General features: G+C 37.5%; 3 protein-coding genes across 5 annotated transcripts; 2 read left to right on the forward strand and 1 right to left on the reverse strand.

Moving 5' to 3' along the window:
• The first annotated feature begins 2209 nt into the window (after positions 1-2209).
• LOC137936811 (alpha-1,3-arabinosyltransferase XAT3-like) lies at positions 2210-4321 on the forward strand. 2 transcript variants are annotated; one of them, XM_068781707.1, is made up of 3 exons: positions 2210-2534; positions 2664-2726; positions 2834-4321. In XM_068781707.1, exons 1-3 carry the CDS (start codon positions 2348-2350, stop codon positions 4051-4053), a joined length of 1470 nt encoding a protein of 489 aa, XP_068637808.1. In that variant the 5' UTR covers positions 2210-2347; the 3' UTR covers positions 4054-4321. The 2 variants fall into 2 exon arrangements, with proteins under 2 accessions (XP_068637808.1, XP_068637809.1); XM_068781708.1 differs by having other exon boundaries at positions 2210-2495.
• Positions 4322-5849: 1528 nt separating this feature from the next.
• On the reverse strand, positions 5850-7616 carry LOC137937616 (alpha-1,3-arabinosyltransferase XAT3-like). Of its 2 annotated transcripts, XM_068782718.1 has the most exons (4): positions 7397-7616; positions 7195-7269; positions 6870-7109; positions 5850-6791 (listed from the first exon to the last, which is right to left on the reverse strand). In XM_068782718.1, exons 1-4 carry the CDS (start codon positions 7584-7586, stop codon positions 5926-5928), a joined length of 1371 nt encoding a protein of 456 aa, XP_068638819.1. In that variant the 5' UTR covers positions 7587-7616; the 3' UTR covers positions 5850-5925. The 2 variants fall into 2 exon arrangements, with proteins under 2 accessions (XP_068638819.1, XP_068638818.1); XM_068782717.1 differs by having other exon boundaries at positions 5850-7109.
• A 3334-nt stretch (positions 7617-10950) lies between these two features.
• On the forward strand, positions 10951-17671 carry LOC137936417 (peptidyl-prolyl cis-trans isomerase CYP21-4-like). The gene is made up of 8 exons (XM_068781066.1): positions 10951-11249; positions 11340-11536; positions 11638-11677; positions 11801-11848; positions 14499-14584; positions 14999-15136; positions 15298-15448; positions 17314-17671. Exons 2-8 carry the CDS (start codon positions 11385-11387, stop codon positions 17398-17400), a joined length of 702 nt encoding a protein of 233 aa, XP_068637167.1. The 5' UTR covers positions 10951-11249; positions 11340-11384; the 3' UTR covers positions 17401-17671.
• Positions 17672-17734: the final 63 nt, after the last annotated feature.

A 17734-nucleotide genomic window follows, 5' to 3' on the forward strand; every position in this document is an offset into this window, starting at 1 on the left:
TTCGTTTAATTCTTCCTCTCGAATCTGTAGATCCTTTCCTTAGGGTGGTCGTCTTCTTGACCTAATCTATTTGCCTTCTTTTCTTTGTTTGTGTTTTTTTTTAACTTCCCGATCCAGTTTTGTTGTTGTCATTCGTGGTGTTCGAAACTTGGTTAAAAGCTCCAGCTTCTATTTTGCTACTATCTCTGAGCTGGACTTTGGTAGAAAAGGTGCTTGGAGTCCTTGGCAGAGAAGGGCACCAATGATCCAACAAGGAAAAAGGGATGTTGTAGTTCTTGTTTAGTGGTCGGTCTTCTTTGGGGTTCCATGAGCATAGTTGCATGATCAACTCTATTGCTTCAAAGCTAGTATTTGGAATTAGATTGGACAAATTAGCCGGCACAATCTTAGAAGACCTGAAGTTTAGTCTCTATGAAAGATTCATTCTTCGGGCCAAGTAACGTAATTCGGGCTCCCTAGAACAGAACATGGCCGCCAACACGTATGCAAGCTAAAGTTAGCAATTGCAGCTTGAAGGGGGAGTGCTAAAAAAATAAATATAGAAGATGTGACTCTCATGCATAGTAAATGAGTCTCATACTATAACATTGATATGGTAAAGTTTTACATGAAGAAAATCATTGTTTTAGTTCTAATTTTATTAGTTGTTTAGTTATTTTAGAACTTTTTTTAAATATTCTACTATAAATGTAAATACGACATCAGTAATTTAATTTTACTCTAACTCTATGTGTTTTCCCTATTATAAATAGAATACCAATGTACCTAACTTACAATCAATCAAATGAATTATTTCTCTCCAAAAATTTCAACAACACGAAAATCTCAATTTTATGGAATTATTGCATGCATTAAATGAATCGATCTTGTGAATTGAGACCCTTTTACTTGAGAATGAAAAAAACCCCTTAGGCAAGTAAACCCACGAATGAGATCGAATTATACTCGGAATTCTTGGTTACACTTTGTGAAGACTCCTCTCCTCTACTTATAAGATAGGTGAGTTGGGATTCACTAGAAATCTAATGGTTTAGAAGATGAATGGTGCTATTAGGGTTTATGATTGAGATTTGTCTCCCTATGCAAATAGGGCTAATGTTCGTTTATGGGTTAACAACTCGTACCTCCTAATTGGTGCAACAAGTTGAGATGTTGCACCTGCTTGCTGATAAAGGAAAAGTCTGTACCTCGAAATGGTATGTCAGGGTAAATGAGATCCATTCACATCGGGATGAATGGTGTCTTTCACCTAACAAATCACTGTGTGCCATCTAAGGGACACGTTGTGCTTCAAACTAAAGTCAGTGCCATGAGGCATTGGATAATTCAAGTCCCATGGATTTCATACGACTTCCCTGGTACGAAATCCCAACGGAGTACATTCACCTGTGGCCAGCAGATCCCCATTTCCAGAGGCTGTGGTTGAGAGGTCACTCTCTCCTACCTTTCTTCAGTAAAGAACAAAGTCCAAATTGGTGCAATTACGTACAAGTTTCCTGGATCAATCGTTTTATTATTCGATTAGGTAGTTTGATCAATACCCAGATTTCAACTTCACCGGATGGCCTTCGTCTCTAAGCGTTGAAAACAATATTACTCTTACTCGCTCATGACAACCAGAGTTTGCTTGTTGATCCGTTATTCGCCATCAATGTTGCTTCTACCTTCCAAGATGTTTGATCACGATGCTGCTTACGTAGTGCGCACCGAAATGCACATTAAAGAACTACGACAAACAATCAAAAGCTAAAGAATCTTATGAAACGTTATTCAGTTTTCTCAAATTTGGCATAGATATAATACCTTCTTTCTGTGAATGATGCAAAACGAACCCATATGAAAGGCTAACCACTCAGCCTTGGACATTGACATCCTAACTTTCTTGAGATGATTTCAAATGCCTTTCTTCTATATGGTGAAAATGAACATGCAAGACATTGACATCCTGGACTTTTAATGTCCATCGACCAGATTTTTTATGATTTTCGGGTTTTAGGAACTGCGTCTCATGACCCTGATTTCATCTCAGGGTGGGAGGAAAACCCAGTATTAAAATCCAGAGTTCTTTTTATCTTTAGATTCTAAAATATGAAATCAGACCAAAGATCTATTGTCTTGTAGTAGTAGCCTTTAACATTTTATGTAATTTTTTAGCTTTTTACTTCCAAAAGTGTTTTTTTTTCCTTCTTCTACTACTGATTGAAGCTTAGTATCTCTTCGTTGTCGACTGATATATGCAACCATCAATGTCACTACCAACCACAGATGAAAAGAATCTAGAGAATCAGTCATAAAATGTGAGTGATCGAGGGAGAGGGAGAGACGGAGAGGGAGAGAGAGGGTGGAGATGTTTGGTTTTAGCAAAGTGAAGCGTCTCAAGAGCTTTGCGGGACAAAATGTGATGAAGCTCGGAAATGGGTCTGTCATCTCTTGTATGCTGATCTTTCTGTGCATCTTCTTCCTCCTCAAAGCGCGATTTTGCCCGGCTTCCACTGGTACTAGATGTTTGTTCAAACACGTTCGTCCCATGTTTGGTAAATAATGATCTGATCTTCATAAACTAATGAGAATCCACTGCAGATCAAAACATAAATTCATTCAAGCTACATTGAAAAACAACCTTGAGTTTCTCTGATCATTCGTTATTTCAATCTCTCGTGCAGGGATTATAAATACAAGGTCCCTTGGCTCAAGGACGGCCATGGTCCAGAACGAGAGTTCTTCCCGTAATGATCTCTGACCCTTTGTCAAGTGACAGTATATATTTGGCTCTTCAATCTTAGTAAGCATAATAATTACGCTATTTTTGACTGTATTGGCATTGAATTTGCAGATTTGATCTCAGACGAAGCACGCGAACAGCCCATTTGTGATATTTCCGGCAAGAGATCTGATACTTGCGACGTTGTTGCCGATATAAGGGTGGTAACCCATGGAAGGAACTCCACAGCCAATTCAACCACAGTCACCATTTCTGGTTCTTTTAACAGCCAACGAAGAGCAGAAGAATGGAGGATCAGACCCTACGCTCGAAAGGGTGACGTGACCGCCATGAACCATGTTACCGAGATACTGTTGCAGACTGATCCCCGGAACCCGCCTCGCTGCACTCGTAATCACACAGTTCCTGCACTTATCTTCTCTACCGCTGGATACACCGGCAACTTTTTCCATGACTTCACAGACGTTCTCGTCCCACTTTTTATCACTTCTCATCGTTTCCATGGAGAGGTCCAGTTCCTGGTCACCGACATGAAACCGCTGTGGATCAGCAAGTTCCAGTTAATCCTCCGGCAGCTGTCAAGGTACCAAGTGATCGACGTCAATCACGGAGAGGACGGCGTCCATTGCTTCCGGCGAGCAATCATCGGCACTATTTTTCACCAGGAACTAGGTGTCAATCCGCTCAAATTTCCAACAGGGTCCTCCATTTTGGGCTTCAAGCAGCTCCTAAGGCGCGCATTTTCCCTGGAGAGGGAAACTGTGACTCCAGTTGTTGGAGGGAACACTACAGCTTCGCGGCCTCCTAGGCTATTGATCATTTCGAGGAAACGTTCAAGAGCTTTCATGAACGTAAGGGAGATAGTGGATCTGGCCAAGAGTCTGGGATTCGAAGTAGTCGTTGCAGAGGCCAATTTGAGCACAGATGTTGGCAAATTTGCGCGTCTTGTGAACTCCTGCGACGTGATGTTGGGCGTCCATGGGGCGGGACTGACGAACATGATCTTCCTCCCTCACGGGGCTGTGTTGATCCAGCTGATCCCTTTTGGCCGGTTAGAGTGGGTGGCCAGGTCCAGCTTCAAGGATCCTGCTGTAAAGATGAAGGTGAGATACTTGGAGTACAGCTTACGAGAAGATGAAACCTCTCTGAGCGAGCAGTACCCTCGTGACGATCCTGTTCTGAAACATCCTCTGCAAATCCACAAACAAGGTTGGAGTATGGTTAGATCGGTTTATCTGGTGAAGCAAAACGTGAAGCCTCATCTGGGTAGGCTTCGGAGCAAACTGTTAGAATCTCTTGAGCTACTAAAGAGTCCGCAGGAGTCCATCTGAAGCCCCCTCAAATTTTCTGAGCACGGCCTCTGACGGTGAAACTGAATCAAGGTTGCGAAGGAACTTCATTTCATCTCGGACAGCCCCTTCCCACGAGTGCAGGCTTAATTTTCTCCTAGATCATCATTTCATTACTTCTTAGTTTTTTTAGGTAGACAACTCTATGGCCATATCATTGTACTCGCTGATTGATTTTCAGTCAGATGTTATCGTAAAAAATTGATAAACTCAATTTGGATATGGTGAATAATCTTCTTACCATCTTCTGGAATTCCGATTGAAATACTTCTTAGAGGTCATTAAAAAAAATTAAAAAACTTTACGGGTTTTCTAGTCGCATCTCAATATGAATAGGTGATCCTGAGCAAATGACCGGTTCTAACTTACTACTCAAGCAGAGACTCGTCTCCAGAAATCTCATAGGTCAAAGTGATAGAGATAGAGATAAACATAATGATAAAATATAAAGATAAAGATGACTAGTGTTTGAATTAGAGATTGTAGAGTCCTAATCACTTACAATCTCTCTGTGTAATTCTATAAATAGATCACACCTGATCAATAATAATGACGACAATATTATTCATTATTCCTATATTCTATAAGATATCAGAGCTTCCGATCAATTAATCAGAACCAGTTTGTCGTCGAAATCCTTATTGGAAACAACCTCCTTAGTTGCAACCCACTACCGCCGCCCATACCAGGTATTTCTCTACCCTTTTCTCCGTGCAATCTAGCCGGAGGAATTTTTGAAAAAAAAAAAACACCTTCTGCCGCCGTCTGCTCCCTCGCCAACGCCACACGCCGTAGCCGCAAGCCGCTGCCACTCGCCACCGAACGCTGCTACAACGACCCAGTGATATTTTCTTCTCGATTGTAGAGTCCTAATCACCTACAATCTCTCTGTGTAATTCTATAAATAGATGATACCTGATCAATAACAATGACAACAATATAATTCATCATTCCTATATTCTATAATAGATAGCTTCATGGTTCTCAAAGAATTATTAATTTTCGTTAAAATACAGAATCCATTATTCAGTTTGGAACTCATCTCAATAAACCAAAAACTTACATGAGTCCTTGTAGAATTCAGCTTCACTTGATTTTTCCAATTAAATACACACTGGCAAATGGATGGCAGACGGGATGCAATTAGAACAAAAAAAGAAACAGTGTCCTTATTGACTTACTGGTATAGCAACTAGAGATGATAGGGAACTAACTATTAGATTCTAACTAAACATGAATTGAGCCATTAATCCACAATTACAGTTTCTAACATTTTATAACATTGATGAAGAAACTATCTGGAAATTTTATTCTTATGACATGCCTCAGCCATCAACATAATGATCTTCATTGAACCAGTGCTTTGTGCTGCCAAGATGGTACCCTGTGCTTTCCTAACTCTTGTCTTAGCAAGAGAACAAATCAAGGACAACTACTCGTATGGGACCCAAAGAAATGGACAAGAAGGATTTTGTCTAGATGAATGCAGTTTAGAAAACCCAAGTCCAAGGACCTTGTTATGTAAACGCCAAAGAAGTTTAAGACTTGATTATAAATGTGGAAATGGTGCTAATCCATGTTGATGTTGATCTGGACCCCAGTTTACCAACCAAAAGTTCTATATTTTATTGAAGTTAGTATTGTCTCAATTAGAAAGTGTACAAAAATCAATTTCATTGACTGAAAATCTTCTGTGTTTGTGCCATTTTTGGGTCGGAAAATGAATTGTAACTCCGTTATTGTATAGCACAGAGATGCCTATAATGACAAGGAAAGGATAACGGATTAACAGGAAGAACTCATTTATGTAAAGAGAAAAAAAAAAAAAATTGTATCTACTATAAACCTCTCGTTCTAACGGCGAAGGAGCTCAAGAGCTTCTAACAAAGTGGATCTAAACCTAACCACATCAAGTTTTACGTTCTGATTGTCTAGATACACAGACTTAATGGCAGTCCATCCTCGCCGGTGGATAGAAATGGGATTTCTAAACACTGGATGATTGAGTGGGTAATGTTCTATCAGGGAGCTCTCATTCTCCTTTATCTTGTACTCCAAGTACCTGAGCTTCATGTCTATTGCAGGAACTCCAAAATCAGCTCTACCAAACGATCCCAATCGTCCCAAAGGAATGATTTGTATTACTACAGCGTTAGTGGGAAGGAAGACAAGGTTGGTCAAACCAGCTCCATGGACACCCATCAACACATCGCAGGAGTTGACTATGTGCAAGAATTTCGAAAAATCGGTGGACAAATTCGCCTCTGCTACTATAACTTCGAAACCCAAGCTTCTAGCTAGTTCGCCTATTTCTCCTTCATTTGTGAATGATCTGGACCTCTTTCGTGATATTATAAGCAGCCTTGGCTTCTTGTTTGAGCCATCATTGACTTTGATCGCAGTTTCCCTCTGTAAAGAGTAGGAGCTTCTTAAGAACTTACTGAAGTCATGCATGGAGTACCCTTGTGGAGTTCTTGTTGAATCGATGCTTAGTTCTTTGTGAAATTTAAGACCCACGTGCGCGGCTTGGAAGCAGTGGGTGCGGTTGTCACGATCGAAGTCGATGATTCCGTAGTTGGAGAGCTGTTTCAGCACTGCACTGTATCTGTTGACCCACCAAGATTTGTAATCGGTAATGACGAACTGAACTTCCCCGTGGAAGTGACGGGTCGTAAGGAAAAGAGGAACCAGTACATCGCTGAAGTCATGGAAGAGGTTTCCTGTGTACCCAGCAATGGAGAACATAACTGCAGGAACTTTGTGATTCAGAGTGCATGTAGGAGCTGCTTCTTCATTACCTTTCAGCAATTTCAAAGTTAATTTATTCACATTTGCCATCGCCCCCGGGTCTTTCTTTCTAGGATAAGGTTTGATTTCCAGTGATGCATTGCCAGCCTTAGCATCCATTGGCGACGACACCAGAAAGACTTCAGAAGAATTCCCATGAACTCTAACATCTCCCGTCATTTCACAGTGATCTGTTTTTGGGTCTGTAACATTGCATACCAGCTTGCTCTGCAACACCAAACTCTGCGACTCTGCATATCAGAAAAAAATGCAGTCAGTCGGGGGATCTCGAGTCAAGTTGTCTCTCCAAACTATTGAGCTCGGCTCTCTCCTTACCTCCCTGTTGCCGAGTGCTCGTATCTTCAATCCTAAGCAGAGTCAGGCCGCTGCGCACTGGTATCTGCAAATTTGCTGCAAAGGAAATTAACGAAAGTGAGCAGAAGAAAGAAACCCATTTCTCCTCTACATTGTGCATCGGTGATCATTTGAATTATCAAGTAATTTCAGAAGAAGAAAGTTTATGTGAAAACGCACTTACAGATGGGCAGCGAGCTAATCAAGTAAGGCTTTAACAAAGCGAGGAAAACCACCGAGACGAAAAAACATCCTAGAATTCCCGCGCATCCTAGCTTTACCTGTTCATCTCTCCTAAAGCTTCTTACGAGTTTCACATCATAAGGAAACGCCATCTTCTTCTGCTTCTGGGTCTCGGAATGGAAGTGCAGCATTCTGCGACTATAAGATCACGAGTTCTGACTGCGAATCAGGAGCGGTTCAGAGTCTTCAGACGCCATATCCTTTTAATGCTCCCCACGAATGGTCTGTTATTGATATTCTTGCATGATTTTCTTCTTAAAAAATGCTGAAAGGGACTCCACGGTTGACCCCTGCGATACCCACCACTCCTTCCGTTTGATTTCTTTTTCGGAGACAAGACGCCGGCCTGGTAGTTCATAACAAACCTCTTCTTTTCAGTGAAATAATTTCCACTTTTTAGCGTCTTTGATTGAACTTCCAGTTGAAGCAAAGGCGATTCCCCATGTCAAAATGGTTCGATAAATCCACATCGAACAGTTAGAAAAAGCAGCACTCTTGAGGGTTGTTGGTGAAGGGTCCATGTCATTCCTCCCCCAGTAATGGCTGAAAAGCCGATCGACTGTGTCACAGCCTCAACTGAATTGAAATCAGAGAAGAGCTTTCAAAAATCAATACAGACAGACGTGATTCAGAAGGAAACTCACCCAAAAACCTGAATTTAATTTTATCAAATCCATTCATCTGGGACAGCTCATCCCCCGAAAGAATCCCAGTCATTTATTTTACTTAACATGGATCTTACCCAATCTGCTGCTAACGGGGTTTCACTATTTGGCTCATTTAACCACTACCAACAACAAATAACAAGTCAAGAGGTTGGTACAAGGAGTTGGTAATGGTGGAGCGAGACATTTCAACACAGTGCACAAATACGGCCATTTGTTGGGCGCATGATCATGCAGCATATTGTTCTTAAGAGAAACGGATTAGGACATCTCATCTTATTCTAATTTTTCTTTTGTCCTTCGCAGAGGAATATATGAACTAATCTAACATGTCCTCGTTAATATTGAATACTGAACGGAGTTCGTTCTACAGGAATCGCTTTTCCATTATTTTGATGATTGCGAAGATTAGGTTTGTGGGTGGCATATTCAAGTTCAACGTCCTTGGATTCCCACGTTTCCTTCCAAGTTTCAAGAATCGGGGGAAAAAGAATATTTTAATTTCCAGGGTTTGTCGGTAGGATGTAATTATGTGTCATCATATCATTCCAAATGGTCACTGAGACCCAGTTTGGTAGACGGTGAGTTTTTTTAGTCTTCTTTCTGTTTCCTTTGAATTTCACAGAGCTTGAAACTAGAAGTTGACTAGCAATTTTTTGTTAGAAAGCAGCACTCAGTGGGGAGAAAGTGGTTGTTTTGTGGCTTATGGAAAGGGCAATTGCGATGCTAGCTAGGGTAGTGCATATCGGTAGGGGTGGCATCGAATCGAACCAAATTCGAACCTATATATATTCGAGTTTGGCTTGATCTGAATATTTCAAACTCAGTTTTGCCTCGAGCCTAAAAGTAGAATCGAGCTCGAGCCCAAAACTTTTAACCGAGTTTGAACTCTAACTCGAGTCGGGTTCTAGCTTTAACCTATATTTAAAACTATAAAAATAAAAAATACATAAAGAGAATATTGTGATGAACTTAGTACCATTGAATTGCAAATTATAGCAAAGAAGTCCAAACTTTTGCAATTGAGCATACTAATGTATAATAACCAGCTTAATAGACTTAAAAGAAAGAGCAAATAACTTCGTAAGTAATGTTTATTCTATTGATAAACAATAATATTAGATATTGAGGGACCCAAAAGGATTGAATTATCGATCGTCTTTGAGGTTTGAGGTAAATAAGAGCACTTATCGACCAACTAAAAAGGGAATTGATGAGAGCAATTAGGGTAAAGAATATTTTCGTAAAAAAAAATATATGCTAACAAATCAGCTCACAAGCTAACAAGTTGAGCATGAAAAATCTCTAGTTTGGCTTGTTATACTTAATGGGCCTTATTTGAAGTTTGAGCTCAAGTCGGGCTCAAGTAAAAATTGAATTGGGCCGAGTTTTTTTTTTAGCTGAGTTTGAACGGTTTGCTAGCCAGTTTAGCTTGGTGTCACCTCTACATATCAGAATCATCATCCTAAAACGTAAAACACTCGGTCAATATTATAAAAACCCACGTGATTGCCCGCAATGGATGCTATTATATATCGAATATTGTTGATTGCATTCGATGAAACAATTAAAACTTTTTCACCAACTCGTAATTGCTAAAGTTATAGCCATATAGGAAGGGACACTCAATTATTAAGGCACATTTGGTGAAACTTGGGGAACACTCAAAAAAATGCCTAAATATATAAAACTTAAGTAGGATTTACATTAGCTAGACTATGAATTACCTCGTTTATGAAATTCTACTTTGAGTGATAGAATTTCAACCATAGATTTAAGATAAATATTTACGAGTTCGTGCCATTTCTTTTATACTTTCCTTTTACATGCTTTGACATACGAAAGACCATTATCTAAGGATTATTGGTCACGTTAAAATGAACATTCGCTTTCACTTTCTTTTTCCCTTGTTGATTTAAAAGTCATGGAGCTTTGTGCTTAAAATCTTTTAAGCGTCTATAATAGTTAAGTGGATGAGAGGTGTTAGACCATGCATCGACAAGATATCTCATCTTTATGAAATATTTGGAGTATGTAATATAAAGACCACTTGATTAGGTAATTAAGCATTCAATTTATGAATTCAATCACTTGCTTATCATTATTCAATCTAATTATGTGAGGCATGTGGTTCTTTTAGAGTGGAAAAGATTGCAATAATTTGACTATTTGATGCATCTAACCACTTAAATAATTTACATTTTATATTGAATTGAAAATTTTTATTTTAAGAAAAATTCATCTGTGGGGACAAATTTTAATTTTGAAGAATAAAATTGAAAATTATTATATTAAAAAATATTTTTATTACTTTTCACCAATTATTTTATTAAAATTATTATTTGATTTGAGTTTGGTGAACCCTGATGGGTGTCATGTTTGGGATCAAATCAATCATAACATGCATTTAGATCTTAGAGGGTTACGACCTAATCCATTTAAATCAATCATAACATTCATCATTTACTAAGCATATCTAATTGCATTCTAAGTAAAAAAAAAAAAAACGAAATACCTAATCCATTTCTATCATCTAATTCCCACTCAGTTTATGTTAAATAATTTTTTAAAACAGATCAATTATTTAATCTTATAATTTATTAATTTTTCTTAAAGGTTTTCTAAAGTAGGATTTTCACTCCCCCTAATGTAACCTTAGAACTATCTGACTCGACGAGGGGACTAGCAACTCAGTCTTAAATGAGTTAACTAGACATTGGAGATGACTCATGCTTTCATAGTATCGTACGAGCGTTCAGTAGGGAAAAACAAGCAAATCCAACTTATTTGACTCGTTTGGAGATCCAAATTGGCGGCCACCGAGAACCTACTCCCAGCCCATGACGTTGGTATTTGGTACACCGAGTCTTGACAACTCCGCTTTCTGAGCTCGCATCATCCGCTGCTCATTGATAAAATTTACCGAGCCGAAGACTTTTAACGGAACAAAGAATCTCGAACCGAAGCAGACATGGCGAGGAAAGTGTGAGAAAGCAGATCCATTGCTGGAGAACGAGAGTGGAGAAAGGAAGAGAAAAGTAGTCAATCTCTCAGACGGAAAATATTGGAGAAAAATTTCCTTTCTACGTACACCAATTCTGTTGTCATTTCTGCTCTGCGCATACTCTGGTAATCCTCTATAACCATCTGCTTCTAAAATTTCTGATAATTTTTTGTTAATTTTAAGTATTGTAAGAGCGTTCTTTTGTGCGATTTTAGAAGTTCCGTATTCGATTTCTTCTGGAACTGTGTAAAGAGACCTGGATGGCGAGAATCAAACCCCAGGCTCTTCTTATTCAAAGCAAGAAGAAAAAAGGTCCTACTCGCATCAGCATCAGCACTATAGTCACTTGCAATTTGATTGTTGTCTTGGTCGTCTTGTCGTTGATCGCCGCATACAGGCATTGGTCGCATAGGTTGGTCGTGTTTCCCCTTTTCTATTGCATACGTGCTTGTCGAGTTCATTTATCCAATTGCAAATCATGCTGTTAAGAAATATGTGATCACTCTGTTTCAGGTCGATAACTGAACACGAATATGGCTCACAAATTCTTGAGGCATGTTATTTGTCGCACTTTTGTGCAAATGTACTTCTTTTAGAGTTTTCCTTATCAGATCTGCTGTCTACTAGTGTATTTTGTGAATAACATTTTTTTCTACTCGATGGGTTTTGATTACAGGATGCTGAAACTCTCAGAGAATTGAAATTTGAGCTTCCTAGTTATGCTGTAAGTTTCTTCACCCACAGTAGTTTAATACATCAGTTTATGGCTGTTAATTATGTAAATGATTCAAGCTTGATAAAAGAGGACAACCAGCATAAAACCTTTGTTGCTTCTCCTACCATGGATCTAGGAACATAGAAAGGTAAGAAAAAGACGAAAAGTTAGTGGCTTGTCAGACTTGTATCTGCATCTGGAAATTCTCCTTTATGTGGACCTCTTTGTTTTCTCTTTTCCTATTGTTCGCCTATCGTATGTTGCAATAGTGTCAATCAATAGCAGGGAATGGTTGGTTGTACTTTTGATAAACCCAACTTTGAGAACAAGTTTCAATTCCCAGCGATTTAAAGGTTTTGTTATGAATTCCTAATGTAAAAGGAATAATGGTCTTCCTGTTAAATATAGGAGACTTAAGTTATAAAGAGATGCGAGCATATGCCGCTGTAAAAATAAAAAACCACTGTAGGAGATTTAAGTTATCAGCAGACATATGTCATATGCAAAAGCTGTTTTACTGTGATGAAATCATTAAGGAGATTCCTCAAGGTGGTTGCTACTTTGTTGAATTAGACTTTGTTTGCAGACGAGTTATAAGCTGATTTGGGTCACTTGACACTGGAATGAACATGGATCCATATTTCTGACGATTGCATTAAAGTGCTCCTTCTAGTGGCATCTAACTAGGCAGTTAGGTGGTTACTTTAGGAGTCCCACAGGGCAAAATCAACCTATATGAAGTTGTTGAATATCCATGACTTTTTCTTTATGTGGAAATCAGAAAAACAGGGATGTCTCTCTTTGGTCATTGAATTTTTTCCTCGAAGAATCCTTGCTAATTAATTCCACTTGTACTCCCATCTTGTCCTTGAGTACTGTCTTGTTTATATTACATTAGTTATTTACTTGGTTTTACTTTTTTTTTGTTTGCACCTACAAAGGTAATGGCAATTGGCAAGAGGGAGTTTAAATAATAAGTAATTGAATTTAAGATATATTGATTTGAGCACTCTTTCACTTTCATAATTCTCATTGATATCATGGTTGTAGATTTGATGCTGACATAATATTTTACTATTGACCATCAATGCAAAATATGTTTATGACAATTGATAAGTGAGGATATTTCTTTAGAGTGAAATAAATATTGGATTGAGATTATTTTTGCTCTAGTATTATATGAAATTTAAAGTACATTTTACCTGATATGCTACAAGTACTTGACTATATTTCATATTACTACCATGTCACCATCTTATTTAAAGAAAAAATTAGTGTTTAAAGTTTAAGAGAACTGGCTATTGATTTGATTCTATTTTCACAGGAAAGATAAAAATATTAGGTAGTTTTCTTGTTACTTTCTATGTATTAGTATCTATTTTACAAGTTAATTTTTATGTTTTCTGTGCTTTGTTAAATTTTCTATTATTTTCATTTATTATATACATGTGTATATATATATATGTGTGTGTGTGTGTGTGTGTGTTTGTGTACATATATACTGAGTCTTGACTCACTTCTCGGTCAAAAACCCATCTGAGTCACTTTGTTAACTTGGATAGGGAGAAAACCAAGTGAAGCATATTCCTGTGTTTTAAAATTTTGTTCTCAAGTTGCCTTCTGTTCTTTTTCTTTTTCTTTTTCGTTGTTTTGACCACATGGTGGGTTGCTAGTCTGAGGTCTTGAATTCATGTCTCACGAGGGATATTGGGTGTGGGCCTCAAGTGCAATTAACATTCCAAAAAAAAAAATATCTTTGTGGAAGTGACACATCATACGATATTATATTAATAAAATAATGATTTTTGTTTCTTCTTTTTACCCTTTTTTATAAATTTCATTTTTTAAAATTTCTCTTACATGTATTTTTGCAAAGTCTTGTTATTTCTTCTTTTATTCACCGGATGTTTTTTTTTTTTTGGGAAAAGTGTAGAATTTAATAAGAGAAGGGAAACAGGTGGGCCTCCTACAGGAGATGGCATCAGCTGCTACAAATAAAACAGAGGGAAAAAATAAAAATAGAAAAACAGAAGGACGTTATGAAGAGAGCCTGTTTACAACAAGATCACTAAGAAGAACAGCTTGAAGAGAGGACATTCACCTGATGTCATTGTTGACAATCATTTTAAGCTCCCAACGTTAGAAATTTGTACAATTTTGTATTTTGATTGATGTTAAACCCTTGTATAAAAAAATTTTAGACTCATCATATTTTTACTACAAGTGACCTCCGTACTCACCTTCCACCTGCTTCTTCTAAAGTAAATTAAACCGAATTGCTCAGATCTATGATCAACTGGATAGGCTGTTTCTCTTTATGCTTGGCCAACTGCTGGAGTTTGACTAACAGCCTCTTTGGTTAATAACACAGGTTCATCCTTGGACCAAAGACCATATGATAATGTGATATGTGGCATGATAATGTCCTTGTTATAAATAACATATTATTGTTTATGAAATATTTACTTCCTTGGACCAGACTCCTAGTTATTATTTTTTTGACAAGGCCAATTCATGATAATCGTTTTTTTGCTGGTTTGCTTGGATGCCAAATGGGATTATTAAGTATTATTCAGACTGATATGTTCTTTTCCTGTCATGTATATAATTTTGATTTCATTGTCGGCATGCCATTTACCTTTTTACTGTATTGTCCTAGGTTTTAAATACCTCAAAAGGTTTGATAACCGTGGAGCTTCACAAAGACTCTTCTCCTGAGATTGTGGATAGATTCCTTGACCTGAGGTGAGTCCTGAGACATGCTATTATGCAAAAAATATATGTAAGGAAATAGGGAGCCTGGATGAACCATAATTGAACCATGATAGGTACCCAAAACTCTTTTACCATTGACAAAACATTCTCAGTCTGTATAAGGCGAGAGACAAATTGTTACACTAGTACAATGAACCCTCTGTTGGACATTGAACTTTTTTTTTTTTTGTTGGCAATGCATTGTTGAAGCTGTAATCCAAAATATTTTGTCCTCTGAGCTTTCATTTCCTCTGTGGAAAAGATTTTTCATTATCATTTTGTTTTGTGCGGCCTTTTCTGAATTATTAAAGAAGTCTACATTTTCTGGATAATATTTGTAGCTGTTTCTTCCATGTTCTTGGTTCTCTTCTGGATGGAAAAGCTGATAAAAATCTGCTCATGCAGTAACAAGGGATACTTCAAAGGCATGCTTTTTCATCGTGTGGTGAAGAACTTTGTGATTGAGGGAGGAGAGCCTCAACGAGTTGGAACTACAGAAGACTGGACTTCCCGAGAGAAAACTCAGAGTCAACTTGCAACTAGGTTTGTTTGCTTCTAGGTTTCATTGTTTTTATTATTTGATAGAATTACCTGTCATTCCATGGTTAAATTATCTGTTTCTGCTTTGATTCTTGTAAAATCATTTTTCACATTTGAAAAAAGCAAAGAATGATTAATTGTCTTTGCTTTGATGATATCTTCAGCCCAAAGCATGAGGCTTTTATGCTTGGAACTTCGAAGATGAAGCATGATAACCAAGGGTTTCAGCTTTTCATCACAACTGCACCTATCCCTGACTTAAATGATAAGCTAATTGTTTTTGGCCGGGTCATCAAGGGCGAGGATGTTGTTCAGGTAAGCCAAATATTCGCAAGTTGTTAGTTTGAAAATTTTGTCATGGTTGTTCTATTAAGTGAAGTTTCTCTTCCCTTTTTTGTTTTTCTGTCCAGAACATTTTAGAGAATTGTATTAGTTTTGTTTAAGCACAAAGGAAAAACTAGTTTTGTCTTCAGAAACAAAAACTTGTGCTACCTTGCATTTCAATTCACTGGCACCTTGCTATTCAAAAATAAAAAAATTCCATGTCACCTTCCCGGAGGACTCTGCACCTAAAACATCTCTTCGGCAGAACTTTATATATGACAAGATGGATTGAACTGAAACCAGCTATCAATAAGTTTTGACATCATTGTCCACTAGTGCAACCATGCCTTTTACATATTATTTGCTTGTTCCTATCCACTGTGGCCAAGGAAGTTTTGGAGGTAGAAAATGGAACTTATCTAAAGGGTGTCTGAGATGCTTGCCATAATAGTTGAGGACCTTTAGAGGTGCAAAATTCCCAAGGGTTCTCAAAATTTTTACCTGGGGATACTTTTTTAACTTTTTTTTTTTCTGAAAATGATTAATTTTTGGTTTACAACAGCTACTTGAACTATAATCTTTTTTTTGCTTGTGGTAGTCCTTTTTGGAAATCTTACGAATTCTGATAGCTTGCCTCCTTCATAAGTTGGTGCTGTCTCATCAACTTTTTTGGCGTGTTTAGTATTTTGATTTCCAAGTAAATCTTCATGAGTATGTTTTCCTTACTTCACTACCATGCATGATTTTGGCCTCTCTGCAACTCTCCTCTTAATAAAGTTTGCGTCATCTAAAAAAACAATGTTAATTAAGAGTTAAGGATACTTTCTTCTTGACTTCCTTTCCTAAGTGAAAAGGCAAAAAAAAAAGAACAGTATTCTGAGTTGTAAATTGGGATGTCATTATGAAAATAACTTGAAACTGGTACAAATTTAATGGTCGTTTTTGTCCTTACCATGCAGAATTTGAGCCCCTTCTTGGGATGTTACTTTCTAGCTCCATTAGATCTTTGATCACTCTTGCATTGACTTCTTAATCGAGGAAGATTATTGTTGTTAACTAGACAATACACAACTGTTTCAGATTTTTATTCCTACAACTTCAAAGTACACTTTTACTACTATTCTTTCTTGTCAGCTGGTGGCTTTGGTATCAGGTGTGATTATCAAGCCTGCGATGCTTTGCAAGTTTGTTGGATTACTGAATTTTTATAGCTGTCATACTATTTCTCCCATGCCAAACTTTTTTGTCACCCTCTTAAGTGCCACCTCCATTCCTTTCTTTGACAATTTTAGCTTGTCTATCCAGGAAGTCTTTGCTCAACCTTATCTTTTAACAGAATTTTGTGATCTTAGAAAGTGGGCTTGTATTTGTCACTGAATTGCTAACCAGTTTGCACTTATATGTGTATAATGTAAATATCGGTATGATTTTGGGAGAAAACAGAGGATTTTTAAGTTGTTTATGAGGATGCCTCAAAAACCTAAATTAGCAATAAAAGTACTGGGAGATAATAATCTCATTTATTTCATTGCTTTTGCCTTCCTTTATTCATAAAAAAAAAAAAAAAAACCTTTTGCATTTTGTTCTTTTGCTGAACTGATAAAAGGGCACTTAACAAGGTCACAATTATTATTAGAGCCTGTTAAAACTTATGTTAGACACATTTAAAATTTTCACGCATGATATACTTATGCACTGTCTGTATTCACTTTGAAAGAATACTGCTTCCATATTTGTGATTTGCATATATCATTTTGCTGTCTACTTTATGAAATTACAGTTCTTGTTTCGTGACTGGGAAAAGTCTCTTTAAGAATTTATTTTTTCTGTGAATTTTCTCTGCTTGGTGGATTCAGGAAATTGAAGAGGTTGATACCGACGAACATTTCCGCCCAAAGTCTCCTATAGGGATCATCAATATCATATTGAAACGAGAACCATGATCTTCGTTCTTCGATGACGAACGCTTTCTAAAATTGAGTTACTCGACTTTTGTCTGGGATTTTACGTTGCACAGCCGGTTGAACCCACCTCAGCACCTTTCAGAATGTAAACCAGACTTTGACAAGAAGATGGCTTTTGTAGGGATAAAGTAGATTCGAATGTATTAGCTCGACCTCTATTTTGTCAGTTGTATCATTACTTTACTTCAGTTTTACCATATTTTTTGTTACTTTTTTGTATTACATAAACCAATGAAATGAAGTATTCTTATGTTGGTTTTTTAAAGGCGAAAGGAACATTGAGTTTGTGCTACTGTAGGCATTTTATGGCAAT

Source organism: Aristolochia californica, unplaced genomic scaffold, assembly GCF_029961685.1.
Source record: "Aristolochia californica isolate CCGP_79_NKW_82.1479 unplaced genomic scaffold, dmAriCali1.0.hap1 SCAF_7, whole genome shotgun sequence".
Taxonomy (NCBI): Eukaryota; Viridiplantae; Streptophyta; class Magnoliopsida; order Piperales; family Aristolochiaceae; genus Aristolochia; species Aristolochia californica.